This window comes from Dermochelys coriacea, chromosome 28, assembly GCF_009764565.3.
Source record: "Dermochelys coriacea isolate rDerCor1 chromosome 28, rDerCor1.pri.v4, whole genome shotgun sequence".
Classification (NCBI taxonomy): Eukaryota; Metazoa; Chordata; order Testudines; family Dermochelyidae; genus Dermochelys; species Dermochelys coriacea.
In genome coordinates this window covers 960,290-974,469 of record NC_050095.1, presented here as the reverse complement: position 1 = coordinate 974,469, position 14,180 = coordinate 960,290, and the positions used below count along the sequence as shown (strand labels likewise).

Genomic DNA, 14,180 nt, shown 5'->3' with positions numbered 1-14,180 from the left:
GTGGAACGGAGAGGCAGAGGGGACCTGCCAGGGGTGAGCGGGGATAGACCCCGGGGTGCCAGTTCCGCAGGGAACCTCGAGACTCAGTTGCTGCCTGGGGACTCCGTGACACCCTCTCCCGGTGCCGAGATGCGCCCACCTCTGGGGCAGGGCGGCGGGGCAGGTGTTATTCATGGGCTCTGTGGGGCCGCTCACCTCGGACCGCCTGAGCAGATACTGGAATCGCTTCTCCGTGCTCAGCTGCTCCGACAGCAGCTTGGCCAGATGCTTCCTCCGGATGGAGCCCAGCAAGATCCTGGACTCTGCAAACAAGACGGGGAGGCGTTAATGGGGCCCGGGGCCTATCCCCTCTAGGGGGCACCAGCTCCCCTCCAGCCCCAGGGCTGGCTCGGAGGCTGCAGGGAGCCCACACTGACCTTGGGAGTCCACGAGGGGGAACTGCTTGAGGCTGGAGGCCTTGAGCAGCCCCCTCACGTCCTTGTACCTGCAGCCCCGCGGCAGAAATTGGAGGTCTGTGACCATGAAATCCTCCGCGTAGATGTCGTGGGCCCTGGGGGTGAGGCAGAACGGAGGGTTGAAGCCAGAGGGAGAACCCAGGAGTCCTGGCTCCCAGCCCCCCCTGCTCTAACCCACCAGCCCCCACTCCCCTCCCAGAGCTGGGGAGAGAACCCAGGAGTCCTGGCTCCCAGCCCCCCTGCTCTAACCCACCAGCCCCCACTCCCCTCCCAGAGCTGGGGACAGAACCCAGGAGTCCTGGCTCCCAGCCCCCCCTGCTCTAATCTACCAGCCCCCACTCCCCTCCCAGAGCCAGGGAGAGAACCCAGGAGTCCTGGCTCCCAGCCCCCCCTGCTCCAACCCACCAGCCCCCACTCCCCTCCCAGAGCCAGGAGAGAACCCAGGCGTCCAGGCAGGACCCCAGCGTCCGGGCGCACCCGCTTCGGCCCATGCCCAGCTTTGGCAGGTAGGGCAGCTGCTTGGCGATGATGATGCCGTCGAAGAAGGAGGCCTGGAGCCGCTGGCTGAGCCCGTTGGCCACCAGCACCGCGATGAGCAGGGGCAGGACGTGGGACATCTGCCCCGTCAGCTCGAACACCAGCAGGGCCGTCGACAACGTGTGGGTCACCGCGCCCGAGTAGGCCGCCGCGCCTGGGGGGTGGGGTATGGGGGGTGAGCCCTAGCAGCCCCCCAGAGCCCTAACGCCGCCTGCTGAGCCCTCCTGCCCCCTGTGAGGAGGTGGGGACGCCCCAGAGGCCTGACTGGCTTCGTAGGGAGCCGTTCCAGAGCATGGCCCCGGGGACGCCGTGACCATTGGTGGCAGAAGTAGGATCCCACAGTGCCCCATGGACAAACAGAGCATCCGGCAGTAAGCCGTAAAACGAAGGGGGATTAACGAGGACCAGGCGTGCTGAGGGCTCAGAGGGGGGCAGTTTTGGGGGCGGTTAACCCCGGGGAGGGTGTGAGCAGGTATCCCCCTGGGGGCCGCGGGGAGGGGTCCCCGGGGCGGAGGAGTTGGCGGCTCGGCCCTGGGAGAGAGATGGTGACCCGGAGAAGGGGAACTGTGGGGAGCCGAGAGCACCCGGGCCCGCGAGTCCGCAAAACGTGAAGAACATTCCCACTTTGTCACACCCCCGCCAAGGCCCCCTGCCTCCCGCCGCGCCCCCCCCCGGTACCCCCAGCAGCAGCTCATACCGGCCAGGGCGTAGGCCGCGGGGCCAATGGCGATGCGGATCCCGTCGGAGACGATCCCCTCGGGGAAAACCTTGGCCATGATCTCCCCATAGAGCCGGCCCAGCCCCGCGCCTGTGGGCACAGAGCCCCCCCCGCCGAGGTTAGACGGGGACCCCTGGCCAGACCCCCCACGCCCCTGACTCAGCCCATCCCGGGATATGAGCAGGGCTGGGAGCCCGGATGCCTGGGTTCTCTCCCCGACTCTGGGAGGGGAGCGGGGGCTGGTGGGTTAGAGCAGGGGGCTGGGAGCCCGGACTCCTGGGTTCTCACCCCGGCTCTGGGAGGGGAGGGGGGCTGGTGGGTTAGAGAGGGGGATGGGCTGGGAGCCCGGACGCCTGGGTTCTCACCGTAGACGAAGACGGGCAGGAAGTAGCCGGCGGGAACGACCATGGTGGTGGCCAGAAGTAGCATGAAGAACTGTGGGGAGGGACGAGCGAATGAAACAGCCCCCCCTTGCTCTCCCTCCACTCCAGCCCCCCCCACACCTAGTCCCCCAGGGCCAGCCAGACACCAGGGGGCGCCAGATACCAGAGGCACCCCCCTCCCCCCAGTGATACCCCACAACACCTCTCATGCCCCCTCCGTCCCGGGAGCCCCTCATCCCCCCTGGCCCCCCCACCTTGGCGAGCAGGAAGAAGCTGAGCATCTCGAGGGAGGAGAGCTGCGGGTGGGTCCACTGGAGCCAGGGGTCCTCGTAGGAGGGGTGGGGGGGCTGGCGGGAGGCATTGAGCCCCCCCAGCTCCGCCCGCCCCCAGGTGCAGTTGTTGAAGAAAGTCTCCAGCAGCTCCTTCATGGTCAGCTGGTGGGGGGGGGGAGAAAGGGAGGGGTGAGACGGGGAAATGGGGGGGATCCCAGCTGGGGGGGAGAAACAGGGGGTGAGATGGGGAAATGGAGGGGATCCCAGCTGGGGGGTGAGAAAGGAGGGGTGAGAAGGGGGAAGTGGGGGGATCCCAGCTGGGGGGGGAGGTTACTCACCCGCGCCCCCAGGTACTGCCCCAGCCCATGGGGGAAGGTGATGCTCGCCAGCACCAGGGAGACCAGCCCCGCATGGAGGATTTCGCTGTCGGGGGGGGGGAGAAAATGGGGTAGACGGTAAATGAAACGGGGGGTTGAAGGGGGAGCGAGGGGAGACGGGGTGCAGGGCGGGGGAGGGGCCTGGCACTGGGAGATGGGGGGCCTGGGCGAGGCAGGGGGGCTCTGAGGGAGACATGGAGCGAGACGGGGGACAGGGTGGGGGAGGGGCCTGGCACTGGGGAGATATAGGGGGACTGTGGCAGGGGCTAAGGTGCTGACAGGGGGCGGGGCTCTGGGGGAGATGGGGGCAGGGCCGAGGGGGCCTGGCACGGGGGGGCTATGGGGGAGATGGGGGGAGATGGGGGCAGGGCAGGGCAGGGGCCTGGCACAGGAGGGGCTGTGTGGGACATGGGGGGGCTGAGGCTGAGGGAGCCGGGGCTGGGGGTCGAGCTGGCGGCTCCGTCCCGGCAGGGGGCCCAGAGGGGCCAACCGGGGGGCGGAGGGGAGCTCTGAGGTTCAGGAGGCTGGAGCGTGGGGGGCACCATGGGGGGCTCAAGGGGGCCAGGGCGTCTCCCCCCGGCGGGGCAGGGGCCCTCCGAGGGGTAAGGCCAGACTGCCGGCCCCGGGCACCCCCAGCGGGGGGAGGGTTCGGGGGGCGCCAGGGGGGTCACTCACTTGCGGCCCAGCCGGCACCGGGGCAGGAGCAGCAGCAGGTTGCGGTGGCAGAAGAGGTAGATGCAGCAGAGAGCCCCGCACAGCGCCCTGCGGGGACACGGGTCAGGGCGAACCCCGGCGTCCGGGCCCCCACGACATCCCCGCCCGGAGAGAACCCAGGCGTCCAGGCTCCCAGCCCCCCCTGCTCTCACCCACCCCGCCCCGCTCCCCTCCCAGAGCCGGGGAGAGAACCCAGGTGTCCAGGCTCCCAGCCCCCCCTGCTCTCACCCACCCCGCCCCGCTCCCCTCCCAGAGCCGGGGAGAGAACCCAGGTGTCCGGGCTCCCAGCCATCTGCCAACCTCTATTCCCCCGCCCCCACCACCCGTCCCAGTCCCTGGGCTGGGGCGGAGCCTGGCCAGAGGGGGGCGGAGCCTGGCTGGCTGGGGATATCGGGGTCCCCCCCACTCACCCCAGCAGGGCGAACGAGAGCAGCTCGGGCAGGTCGAAGGGGAACTCGACGCGCCAGCTGGTGCTGAAGAGCACAGCCACCGTCTCTGGAGGGGCACCAGGGGGGCCACAGTTAGTCGGGGGAGGCTGGGTCCCCCTGCCTTCCCCGCCCAGACCCTCTCCCGGCCCTCAGCCCCCAAAGCCCTGTGATCCAGCCCCCCTGCCCTCTCCCCTGCACCCCATTTCTCCAGACCCCCCAAAACCTCTCACCCCAGATCTCCCCCTCCACTGTATCCCATTTCTCCAGCCCCCCAAAACCTCTCACCCCAGATCTCCCCCTCCCCTGTACCCCATTTCTCCAACCTTCCCAAAACCCTGTCACCCCAGATCTCCCCCTCCCCTGTACCCCATTTCTCCAACCTTCCCAAAACCCTGTCACCCCAGATCTCCCTCTCCCCCTCCCCTGTACCCCATTTCTCCAGCCCCCCACAACCCTCTCACCTGGATCTCCCGCATTCCCCCCGTACCCCGTTTCCCCCCGTACCGCTCTCCCCGTGGAGCAGGGGCAGCAGGCGGAAGGTGAGCGCCGCGCAGGTGGCGGAGAAGAAGCCGCGCCAATAATCCCGCAGGGCGAAGTGCGTCCCAGTCGCCTCCACGGAGAACAGCACCCCTGGGGGGCAGGGGGGGCAGCTGGGAACCAGCCCCCCCGGCCCGGCTCTGAGCCCCCCGCGCCCCACATGCACCTCCCACGTACCCTCCTCTGGCCCCCCCACGTGCCCCTGAGCCCCCCAATACCCCCAGACCTCCCCACATGCCCCCGGGTACCCCAAGTGCCTCCAAACTCCCCCCACATACCCCCAGACCTCCCCACGTGTCCCCCGGGTCCCCCATGTGTCCCCCAACCCCTAACATATCCCCAGACCTCCCCACGTGTCCCCCCTGGGTACCCCAAGTACCTCTGAACCCCCCCACATACCCCCAGACCTCCCTACGTGTCCCCCCGGGTACCCCAAGTGCCCCTGAACCCCCCCACAGCTCCAGACCGCCCTACGCACCCTCCAGTCCCCCATGTGTCCCCAAACTCCCCACATACCCCCAGACCTCCACACATATCCCCCCGGGTGCCCCATGCATCCCCAAAACCCCCCAAACTCACCCAGATGGCCCCATGTGCCCCCCAGGTCCCCCATGCATCCCCTGAACCCCCCCCCACAGATCTCCCCGTGTGCCCCCCAGGTCCCCCATGCGTCTCGTGAACACCCCCCCACACCCCTCAGACCTCCCCATGTGCCCTCCTCAGCCCCCCCCACGAGCGCTTTGGGGTAACTCACCCCCCACGGGGGCCACGAAGCAGCAGGCTACCCCCACGGCCGCCCCGGCCACCAACATTTCGTACTTGCGGGCCGGGTTCTGGGGGGCAGAGATGGAAAGTGAGAGGCAGGTGGGGGGCTGGGCGGGAGGTGGGGGAGGGGCCGGGGGAGGGGTTGAGGGCCGGGGGAAGTTTGGGGGGGCCAGGGAGTCCCCCGGACTCACCTCCTTGGTGCCGGCAACTTGCACCATCACCCGGCCCAGCTGGGTGGCCAGGATCGTGGCCATGTGAACGAAGGGGCCCTGGGGAGAGAACCGGGGTCACACAGCCCCTGCCAGATCCCCCCGATCCCCAGCCCCCTTGATCCCCTAACACAGCCAGCCCCCACCTCCCAGATCCCCGACCCCCCAATCTCCCACCCCCAGAGACCCCAGCCCACCAAATTCCTCCAGCCCCTGACCACCAGACATCCCCCCAGAGACCCCTCTCCCCCAGCTCCCCCCAGACACCCTGTCCCCCCAATTCCTCCCAACACACCCAGCTGCCCCCCGTCCCCCCAGATCCCCCCCAAGGGACCCCCACACTCACCACTTTGCCTAGGAAGATGGTGCTGCCAGCCCCCAGGGTGCAGATCACCCCGACCAGCTTGGCCAGGCCGGTTCGCAGGGTGAAGAACTCGCTCAGCACGACTCCCCGGAGCGTCACCTTCAGCTCGGGGATCCCGGAGCCTGAGGGGGGACGTGTCAGAGCCCCCCATGGCCCCGGAGACCCCGCGTTCACCCCCCCACAGCCCCAGGGATGGGGGACCCCGCATTCACCCACCCATGGCCCCGAGGACCCTGTGTTCACACCCCCCAGTCCCAGGGATGGGGAACCCTGCATTCACACCCCCCACAGGCCCGGGGACCCCTCATTCACCCCCCCACAGCCCCAAGGATGGGGGACCCCGTGTTCAGCCCCCCCAGCCCCAGGGATGGGGGACCCCGCGTTCAACCACCCATGGCCCCGGGGACTCCGTGTTCACCTCCCCAGCCCCAGGGATGGGGGACCCTGCATTCACCCACCCATGACCCCAGGGATGGGGGACCCCGCATTCACACCCCCCACAGCCCCAGGGACCCCATGTTCACCCACCCCACAGCCCCAGGGATGGGGAACCCCGCGTTCACCCACCTATGGCCCCGGGGACCCTGCGTTCACATCCCCTGCACGGCCCCAGGGATCGGGGACCCCGCGTTCAGTCCCCCCCTCAGCCCCAGAAATGGGGGACCATGCGTTCACCCACCCACGGCCCCGGGGACCCCACGTTCAGCCCCCCTATGGCCCCAAGGATGGGGGATCCCGCATTCACACCACCCACAGCGACAGGGACCCCGTGTTCACTCCTCCCACAGCCCCAGGGATCAGGGACCCCGCAGTCACAGCCCCCCCAATCCCCCCGTCCCCGGGACCTTGGGGCAGCGGCGGGGTAGGGGGGCCCGGGTCCTACCGGCAGCCTGCGGCGAGATGTACTTGGCGACGCCGGCCGCGACCATCATGAACCCCGTGTGGTAGAGGACCCAGGAGAAATACTGCAGAGCACGATACCCCTCCAGCGTGTCGTACACCCACAGGTTGGCTGGGGGGCAAAGGGGGGTCAGAGCAGGGCCCCAGGGCCAGGACCCCCCCTGCGCCCCCCGGCACCGTACGGGGGGCTCTATGGAGCACCGGGGATCTGGGGCGGGGGGAGGGTTCAGCCGCTCACAGGGGACCCCAAATCGGGTCTCCCTCGTGCTGCCCCTGCCAGCGATTCCCACGGCCCTGGGACCCCGCGGGAAGGGGGGGGTCGGGGGGGGTCGGGGGGCACCTCGCTGGAACTTGGAGATGACGACGTCGAGGCCGAAGCTGACGGTCGCCATGACGATCCCCAGGAGCAAGAGGAAGATCCAGTCCTCGCCCAGCCTCAGGATCGGGGAGCGGACGGACAGACCCAGGGCTGCCAGAGAGACGGACGGAGGCTGCACCTCAATGCCCCCCGCCCCGCCCCGCCGCTGCCCCCACCTCCCGCCCCGCAGCCCCCCGCCCCACCGGTGCCCCTCGCTCCCGCCCCGCCGCCCCCCACCCGGCGGAGCCCCCTGCTCCCGCCCCGCAGCCCCCCGCCCGCCGGTGCCCCTCACTGGCGCCCCGCCGCCCCCCGCCCCCCGCCACGCCGGTGCCCCTCGCTCCCGCCCCGCAGTCCCCCGCCCGCCGGTGCCCCTCACTGGTGCCCCGCCGCCCCCCACCCGGCGGAGCCCCCTGCTCCCGACCCGCAGCCCCACACCCCACTGGTGCCCCTTGCTCCCGACCCGCAGCCCCCCGCCCCGCCGGTGCCCCTCGCTCCCGACCCGCAGCCCCCCGCCCCGCCGGTGCCCCTCGCTCCCGACCCGCAGCCCCCCGCCCCGCCGGTGCCCCTCGCTCCCGCCCCCACAGCCCCCGCCCCCGCCGGTGCCCTCGCTCCCGCCCCGCAGCCCCCCCGCCCCACCGGTGCCCCTCGCTCCCGACCCGCAGCCCCACACCCCCGCTGGCGCACCCTGTTCCTGCCCCGCAGCCCCCCGCCCCGCCGGTGCCCCTCACTCCCAACCCGCAGCCCCCCGCCCCGCCGGTGCCCCTCGCTCCCGACCCGCAGCCCCACACCCCGCTGGCGCACCCTGTTCCTGCCCCGCAGCCCCCCGCCCCGCCGGTGCCCCTCACTCCCACCCGGAGCCCCCCGCCCCGCCGGTGCCCCTCGCTCCCGCCCCGCAGCCCCCCGCCCCACCGGTGCCCCTCGCTCCCGACCCGCAGCCCCCCGCCCCGCCGGTGCCCCTCGCTCCCGCCCCACAGCCCCCCGCCCCACCGGTGCCCCCCGCTCCCGCCCCGCAGCCCCCCGCCCCACCGGTGCCCCTCGCTCCCGACCCGCAGCCCCACACCCCGCTGGCGCACCCTGTTCCTGCCCCGCAGCCCCCCGCCCCGCCGGTGCCCCTCACTCCCAACCCGCAGCCCCCCGCCCCGCCGGTGCCCCTCGCTCCCGACCCGCAGCCCCACACCCCGCTGGCGCACCCTGTTCCTGCCCCGCAGCCCCCCGCCCCGCCGGTGCCCCTCACTCCCAACCCGGAGCCCCCCGCCCCGCCGGTGCCCCTCGCTCCCGCCCCGCAGCCCCCCGCCCCGCCGGTGCCCCCCGCTCCCGCCCCGCAGCCCCACACCCCGCTGGCGCACCCTGTTCCTGCCCCGCAGCCCCCCGCCCCGCCGGTGCCCCTCACTCCCAACCCGCAGCCCCCCGCCCCACCGGTGCCCCTTGCTCCCGCCCCGCAGCCCCCCGCCCCGCTGGCGCACCCTGTTCCTGCCCCGCAGCCCCCCGCCCCGCCGGTGCCCCTCGCTCCCGACCCGCAGACCCCGCCCCGCTGGTGCCCCTCACTCCCAACCCGCAGCCCCCCGCCCCACCGGTGCCCCTCGCTCCCGCCCCGCAGCCCCCCGCCCCGCCGGTGCCCCTCGCTCCCGCCCCGCAGCCCCCCGCCCCGCCGGTGCCCCCCCGCTCCCGCCCCGCAGCCCCCCGCCCCACCGGTGCCCCTTGCTCCCGACCCGCACCCCGCTGCCCCGCCAGCACCCCTCCCTGCCAACCCACAGCCCCCTGCCCCACCGGTGCCCCTCGCTCCTGCCCCGCAGCCCCCCGCCTCGCCGGTGCCCCTCGCTCCTGCCCCGCAGCCCCCCGCCCCGCCGGTGCCCCCCGCTCCCGCCCCGCAGCCCCCCGCCCCGCCGGTGCCCCTCACTCCTGACCCGCAGCCCCACACCCTGCTGGCGCACCCTGTTCCTGCCCCGCCAGCACCCCCCGCTCCCGACCTGCAGCCTCCCACCCCGCTGGTGCCCCTCACTCCCAACCCGCAGCCCCCCGCCCCACCGGTGCCCCCCGCTCCCGACCCGCAGCCCCCCGCCCCACCAGCACCCCTCCCTGCCAACCCACAGCCCCCCGCCCCACCGGTGCCCCTCACTCCCGACCCGCAGCCCCCCACCCCGCTGGTGCCCCTCACTCCCAACCCGCAGCCCCCAGCCCTGCCGGTGCCCCTCCCTGCTGACACACAGCCCCCCGCCCCGCCAGAGACCCCTGCTCCCGTCTAGCAGCCCCCCGCCACACCGGTGCCCCTCTCTCCCGACCCACCGCCCCCTGCCCTGCCAGTGCCCCTCACTCCCAACCCGCAGCCCCCCGCCCCGCCAGCGCCCCTCCCTGCCGACCCACAGCCCCCCGCCCTGCCAGAGCCCCCTCGCTCCTGACCCGCAGCCCCCCGCCACACCGGTGCCCCTCGCTCCCGACCCGCACCCCGCTGCCCCGCCAGCACCCCTCCCTGCCAACCCACAGCCCCCCGCCCCGCCGGAGCCCCCTCGCTCCCGACCGCGGATCCCCTCATTGTCCCTCTCCCCCGCAATCAAGTCCAGGTGTGGAAAATCCATGAGGCAGTTGCTGTCCTTGACCCCCGGGGCAGATCCGTGTTTGTGTCACACGCTCCCCATGAGCTGAGAGGACGGGGGGGGGACCCAAACCCCAACCTGAACCCCAGGGCCTGGCGGGTGTCTGTGTGACCCAGCCTGTTTATACCCCAAACAGAGACTGTAACAATGTGACTCCCAGAGCCCTGGGCCCCCCCCAGCCCTGCCGGTGCCCCTCACTCCCGACCCGCAGCCCCCCGCTAGCCCAGCCCTGCCCCCCCAGCTCTGCCGGTGCCCCCCATTCCCGACCCACAGCCCCCTGCCAGCTCAGCCCTGCCCCCCAGCTCCACTGGTGCCCCGCACTCCCGACCCCCAGCCCCTGCCAGCCCAGCCCTGCCCCCCCAGCTCTGCCAGTGCCCCTCACTCCCGACCCCCAGCCCCTGCTAGCCCAGCCCTGCCCCCCCAGGTCTGCTGGTGCCCCTCACTCCCAACCCGCAGCCCCCTATCCCCCCAGCTCCACCGGTGCCCCTCACGCCTGACCCGCAGCCCCTGCTAGCCCAGCCCTGCCCCCCCCAGCTCCACTGGTGCCCCTCACTCCCGACCCACAGCCCCCTTACGTTTCAGCGCCTGTATCAGTCTTTGCACAGCCTTGTGCCCCTGTGGCCTCTGGTCCCTGCCAAACAGCTTCTGGTACGTCTCCCCGAGCAGCTCACTGTCCAGGTGCTGCCCCTGGGGCCCTGGCCCCCCAACCCCCTCCTTGGCCTCCCCCTTCCTCGAGTTGCACAGCCCCATGGCCCTGGCTGGCTCCACTGGTGGGCACCCGCCCCCTCTCCCTATGGTTTATAGCCCCATCAGCCCTGCCCCACCCTGTGGGGAGCGGAACCAGCTGCCTGGAGCAAGGGACACCGGTCTGGGCTGGGCGAAGACAGGTGGGGGGACGACAGAAAGAGAGAGTGTGCGGAAATTAGAGGGTGGGTGTGGGGACAGACAGACAGACAGATAGATGGATGGGGTGGATGGGGATAGATAGATAGATAGATAGATAGATGTGGTGGGTGGGGATGGATAGATAGAGGGGGTGGATGGGGGTGGGGGGGATGGGGATAGATGGATAGATAGATGGGGTGGGTGGGGATACAGAGACGGGGGAGGCGATGGATGGAGGCCTGTGTCTAGGGAGATACAGTGTCACTGTAGCCATGTGGGGCCCAGGGTGAGGTTAGATCTTTTCCTGGACGGACTTCTATTGGCCTGGGGACGGACAGACAGACAGAGGCAGATTCTCTGCCAAGGCGATCTGGCCCCAGGGCCGGGCACCGGCTGGCTCTGCTCCAGGCAGCGAGGTGCAGGGGCCAGGGAGTTAGTGGCTGGTGCCTGGGCTTTGCAAAGCTTCAGGGTGTCCCCCTCCCAGTCCCACCCTGCTGTTGTGGCAACAAACCCAGGGGAAGGGCCCCCAGCTGTCTGGAGCCTGTGGGAGACACCTCTCCCTGGGGCACCCGGCTGGGTAGCCAGGACTCCTGGGTTCTCTCCCCAGCTCTGGGTTATGGATTAACAGGGGGCGGGGAGGGGGGCAGGCAAAGGGCTGGTCTGGGTCCAAGGCGACCTTTGACTCCCCGGGAGCAAAGGCATCCTCAACAGGTGGAAAAATAAACTGGGCATGAAACTTCCAGGCAGCTCTGTCCTCGTGGGGGGTTTGGAAACTGGAAACTGCCCCCCCCCACTTTATAGGGTGGAAAGAATGTCAAAGTCCCTCCCCCCCAGACCCAGAATTCGGGGGGGATGGACGGGCCGTCACAGCCCGGGACTGGGGGGGTGGAATAGTCCAAAGAGGGACCCGTGCGGTGGGGGCTTTGTTCCCTTCCTGACCTTTTGCCCCAGGGGCTCCTTTCTCCTGCCTCCCCAGAGCCCCATCTCCCCCCACCCCCTGCTCCCCAATCCCCATGTGGCTCATCTGCCCTCAACCTGCTGGGCCCCTAATCCCTGGGGCTCCCCCTCCCTCTGGAGCCCCCTCTCCCCCATAGCCCTCCATAGCCCCCCATTTCCCCCGGGCTTCTCCCTCTAACCTCCCTTGTCCCCATCTCCCTCTAAACCCCCAGGCTCCCCCATTCTCCTGTAATCCCCCAGGGCCCCATCTCTCCCCTTAGCTCACCCTACTCCCTTCCTTCCCCCTAAACCCTGGACTCCTCCCCTCTGCTCCCTCAGGGGCCCCCCATCTCCCCTAACCCCGGGATCCCCCCTCCAACCCCCAACCTCTGGAGCCCCATCTCCCCTAACCCCCCGGGATTCCCCCTCCATCCCCCAACCTCTGGGGCCCCATCTCCCCTAACCCCCGGGGATTCCCCCTCCACCTCCCATCCTCTGGGCCCCCCATCTCCCCTAACCCCCGGGATCCCCCCTCCACCCCCAAACCTCCGGGGCCCCCATCTCCCCTAACCCCCGGGATCCCCCCTCCACCTCCCATCCTCTGGGGCCCCATCTCCCCTAACCCTTGGGATCCCCCCTCACCCTCTGGGGCCCCCATCTCCCCTAACCCCCGGGATCCCCCCTCCACCCCCCAAGCTCTGGGCCTCCATCTCCCCTAACCCCCGGGGATTCCCCCTCCACCTCTCATCCTCTGGGCCCCCCATCTCCCCTAACCCCCGCGATCCCCCCTCCACCCCCCAACCTCTGGGCCCCCATCTCCCCTAACCCCCGGGGATTCCCCCTCCACCTCCCATCCTCTGGGCCCCCCATCTCCCCTAACCCCCGGGGATTCCCCCTCCACCCCCCAACCTCTGGGCCCCCCATCTCCCCTAACCCCCGGGATCCCCCCTCCACCCCCCCAACCTCTGGGCCCCCATCTCCCCTAACCCCCGGGGATTCCCGCTCCACCCCCCAACCTCTGGGCCCCCCATCTCCCCTAACCCCCGGGGGTTCCCCCTCCACCTCTCATCCTCTGGGCCCCCCATCTCCCCTAACCCCCGGGGATTCCCCCTCCACCTCCCATCCTCTGGAGCCCCCATCTCCCCTAACCCCCGGGGATTCCCCCTCCACCCCCCAACCTCTGGGGCCCCCATCTCCCCTAACCCCCGGGGATTCCCCCTCCACCCCCCAACCTCTGGGGCCCCCATCTCCCCTAACCCCCGGGATCCCCCCTCCACCTCCCATCCTCTGGGGCCCCATCTCCCCTAACCCTTGGGATCCCCCCTCACCCCTCAACCTCTGGGGCCTCCATCTCCCCTAACCCCCGGGATCCCCCCTCCACCCCCCCAAGCTCTGGGCCTCCATCTCCCCTAACCCCCGGGATCCCCCCTCCACCTCCCATCCTCCGGGCCCCCCATCTCCCCTAACCCCCGGGGATTCCCCCTCCACCCCCCCAACCTCTGGGCCCCCCATCTCCCCTAACCCCCGGGGATTCCCCCTCCACCTCCCATCCTCTGGGGCCCCCATCTCCCCTAACCCCCGGGATCCCCACTCCACCCCCCAACCTCTGGGGCCCCCATCTCCCCTAACCCCCGGGATCCCCCCTCCAACCCCCAACCTCTGGAGCCCCCATCTCCCCTAACCCCCGGGATCCCCCATCACCCCTCAACCTCTGGGCCCCCCATCTCCCCTAACCCCCGGGGATTCCCCCTCCACCTCTCATCCTCTGGGCCCCCCATCTCCCCTAACCCCCGGGATCCCCCCTCCACCCCCCAACCTCTGGGCCCCCCATCTCCCCTAACCCCCGCGATCCCCCCTCCACCCCCCATCCTCTGGGCCCCCATCTCCCCTAACCCCCGGGGATTCCCCCTCCACCTCCCATCCTCTGGGCCCCCCATCTCCCCTAACCCCCGGGGATTCCCCCTCCACCCCCCAACCTCTGGGCCCCCCATCTCCCCTAACCCCCGGGATCCCCCCTCCACCCCCCCAACCTCTGGGCCCCCATCTCCCCTAACCCCCGGGGATTCCCGCTCCACCCCCCAACCTCTGGGCCCCCCATCTCCCCTAACCCCCGGGGGTTCCCCCTCCACCTCTCATCCTCTGGGCCCCCCATCTCCCCTAACCCCCGGGGATTCCCCCTCCACCTCCCATCCTCTGGAGCCCCCATCTCCCCTAACCCCCGGGGATTCCCCCTCCACCCCCCAACCTCTGGGGCCCCCATCTCCCCTAACCCCCGGGGATTCCCCCTCCACCCCCCAACCTCTGGGGCCCCCATCTCCCCTAACCCCCGGGATCCCCCCTCCACCTCCCATCCTCTGGGGCCCCATCTCCCCTAACCCTTGGGATCCCCCCTCACCCCTCAACCTCTGGGGCCTCCATCTCCCCTAACCCCCGGGATCCCCCCTCCACCCCCCCAAGCTCTGGGCCTCCATCTCCCCTAACCCCCGGGATCCCCCCTCCACCTCCCATCCTCCGGGCCCCCCATCTCCCCTAACCCCCGGGGATTCCCCCTCCACCCCCCAACCTCTGGGCCCCCCATCTCCCCTAACCCCCGGGGATTCCCCCTCCACCTCCCATCCTCTGGGGCCCCCCATCTCCCCTAACCCCCGGGATCCCCACTCCACCCCCCAACCTCTGGGGCCCCCATCTCCCCTAACCCCCGGGATCCCCCCTCCAACCCCCAACCTCTGGAGCCCCCATCTCCCCTAACCC

At 71.3% G+C, this 14,180-nt stretch overlaps 1 protein-coding gene across 8 annotated transcripts in view; it reads right to left on the bottom strand.

The window, feature by feature from the left end:
• The window catches only part of LOC119849286 (chloride channel protein ClC-Kb-like), a 42,330-nt gene that overhangs the window by 4,661 nt on the left and 23,489 nt on the right, over window positions 1–14,180 (bottom strand). For 2 of the 8 annotated variants that reach the window (XM_038386159.2, XM_043503695.1), the window contains exons 1-16: window positions 10,184–11,483; window positions 7,000–7,128; window positions 6,643–6,771; window positions 5,742–5,881; window positions 5,378–5,455; window positions 5,176–5,254; window positions 4,389–4,514; window positions 3,867–3,951; window positions 3,418–3,504; window positions 2,704–2,788; window positions 2,348–2,527; window positions 2,076–2,145; window positions 1,690–1,800; window positions 933–1,146; window positions 417–550; window positions 196–302 (exon numbers count right to left, since the gene is read on the bottom strand). In XM_038386159.2, the coding sequence (XP_038242087.1) occupies window positions 196–302; window positions 417–550; window positions 933–1,146; window positions 1,690–1,800; window positions 2,076–2,145; window positions 2,348–2,527; window positions 2,704–2,788; window positions 3,418–3,504; window positions 3,867–3,951; window positions 4,389–4,514; window positions 5,176–5,254; window positions 5,378–5,455; window positions 5,742–5,881; window positions 6,643–6,771; window positions 7,000–7,128; window positions 10,184–10,358 (1,929 nt within the window). In that variant the 5' untranslated portion in view covers window positions 10,359–11,483. Of the gene's footprint in view, window positions 1–195; window positions 303–416; window positions 551–932; window positions 1,147–1,689; window positions 1,801–2,075; window positions 2,146–2,347; window positions 2,528–2,703; window positions 2,789–3,417; window positions 3,505–3,866; window positions 3,952–4,388; window positions 4,515–5,175; window positions 5,255–5,377; window positions 5,456–5,741; window positions 5,882–6,642; window positions 6,772–6,999; window positions 7,129–10,183; window positions 11,484–14,180 lie in introns of those variants that run through there. The other 6 variants (XM_038386164.2, XM_043503696.1, XM_038386161.2 and 3 more) reach the window with 6 other exon arrangements.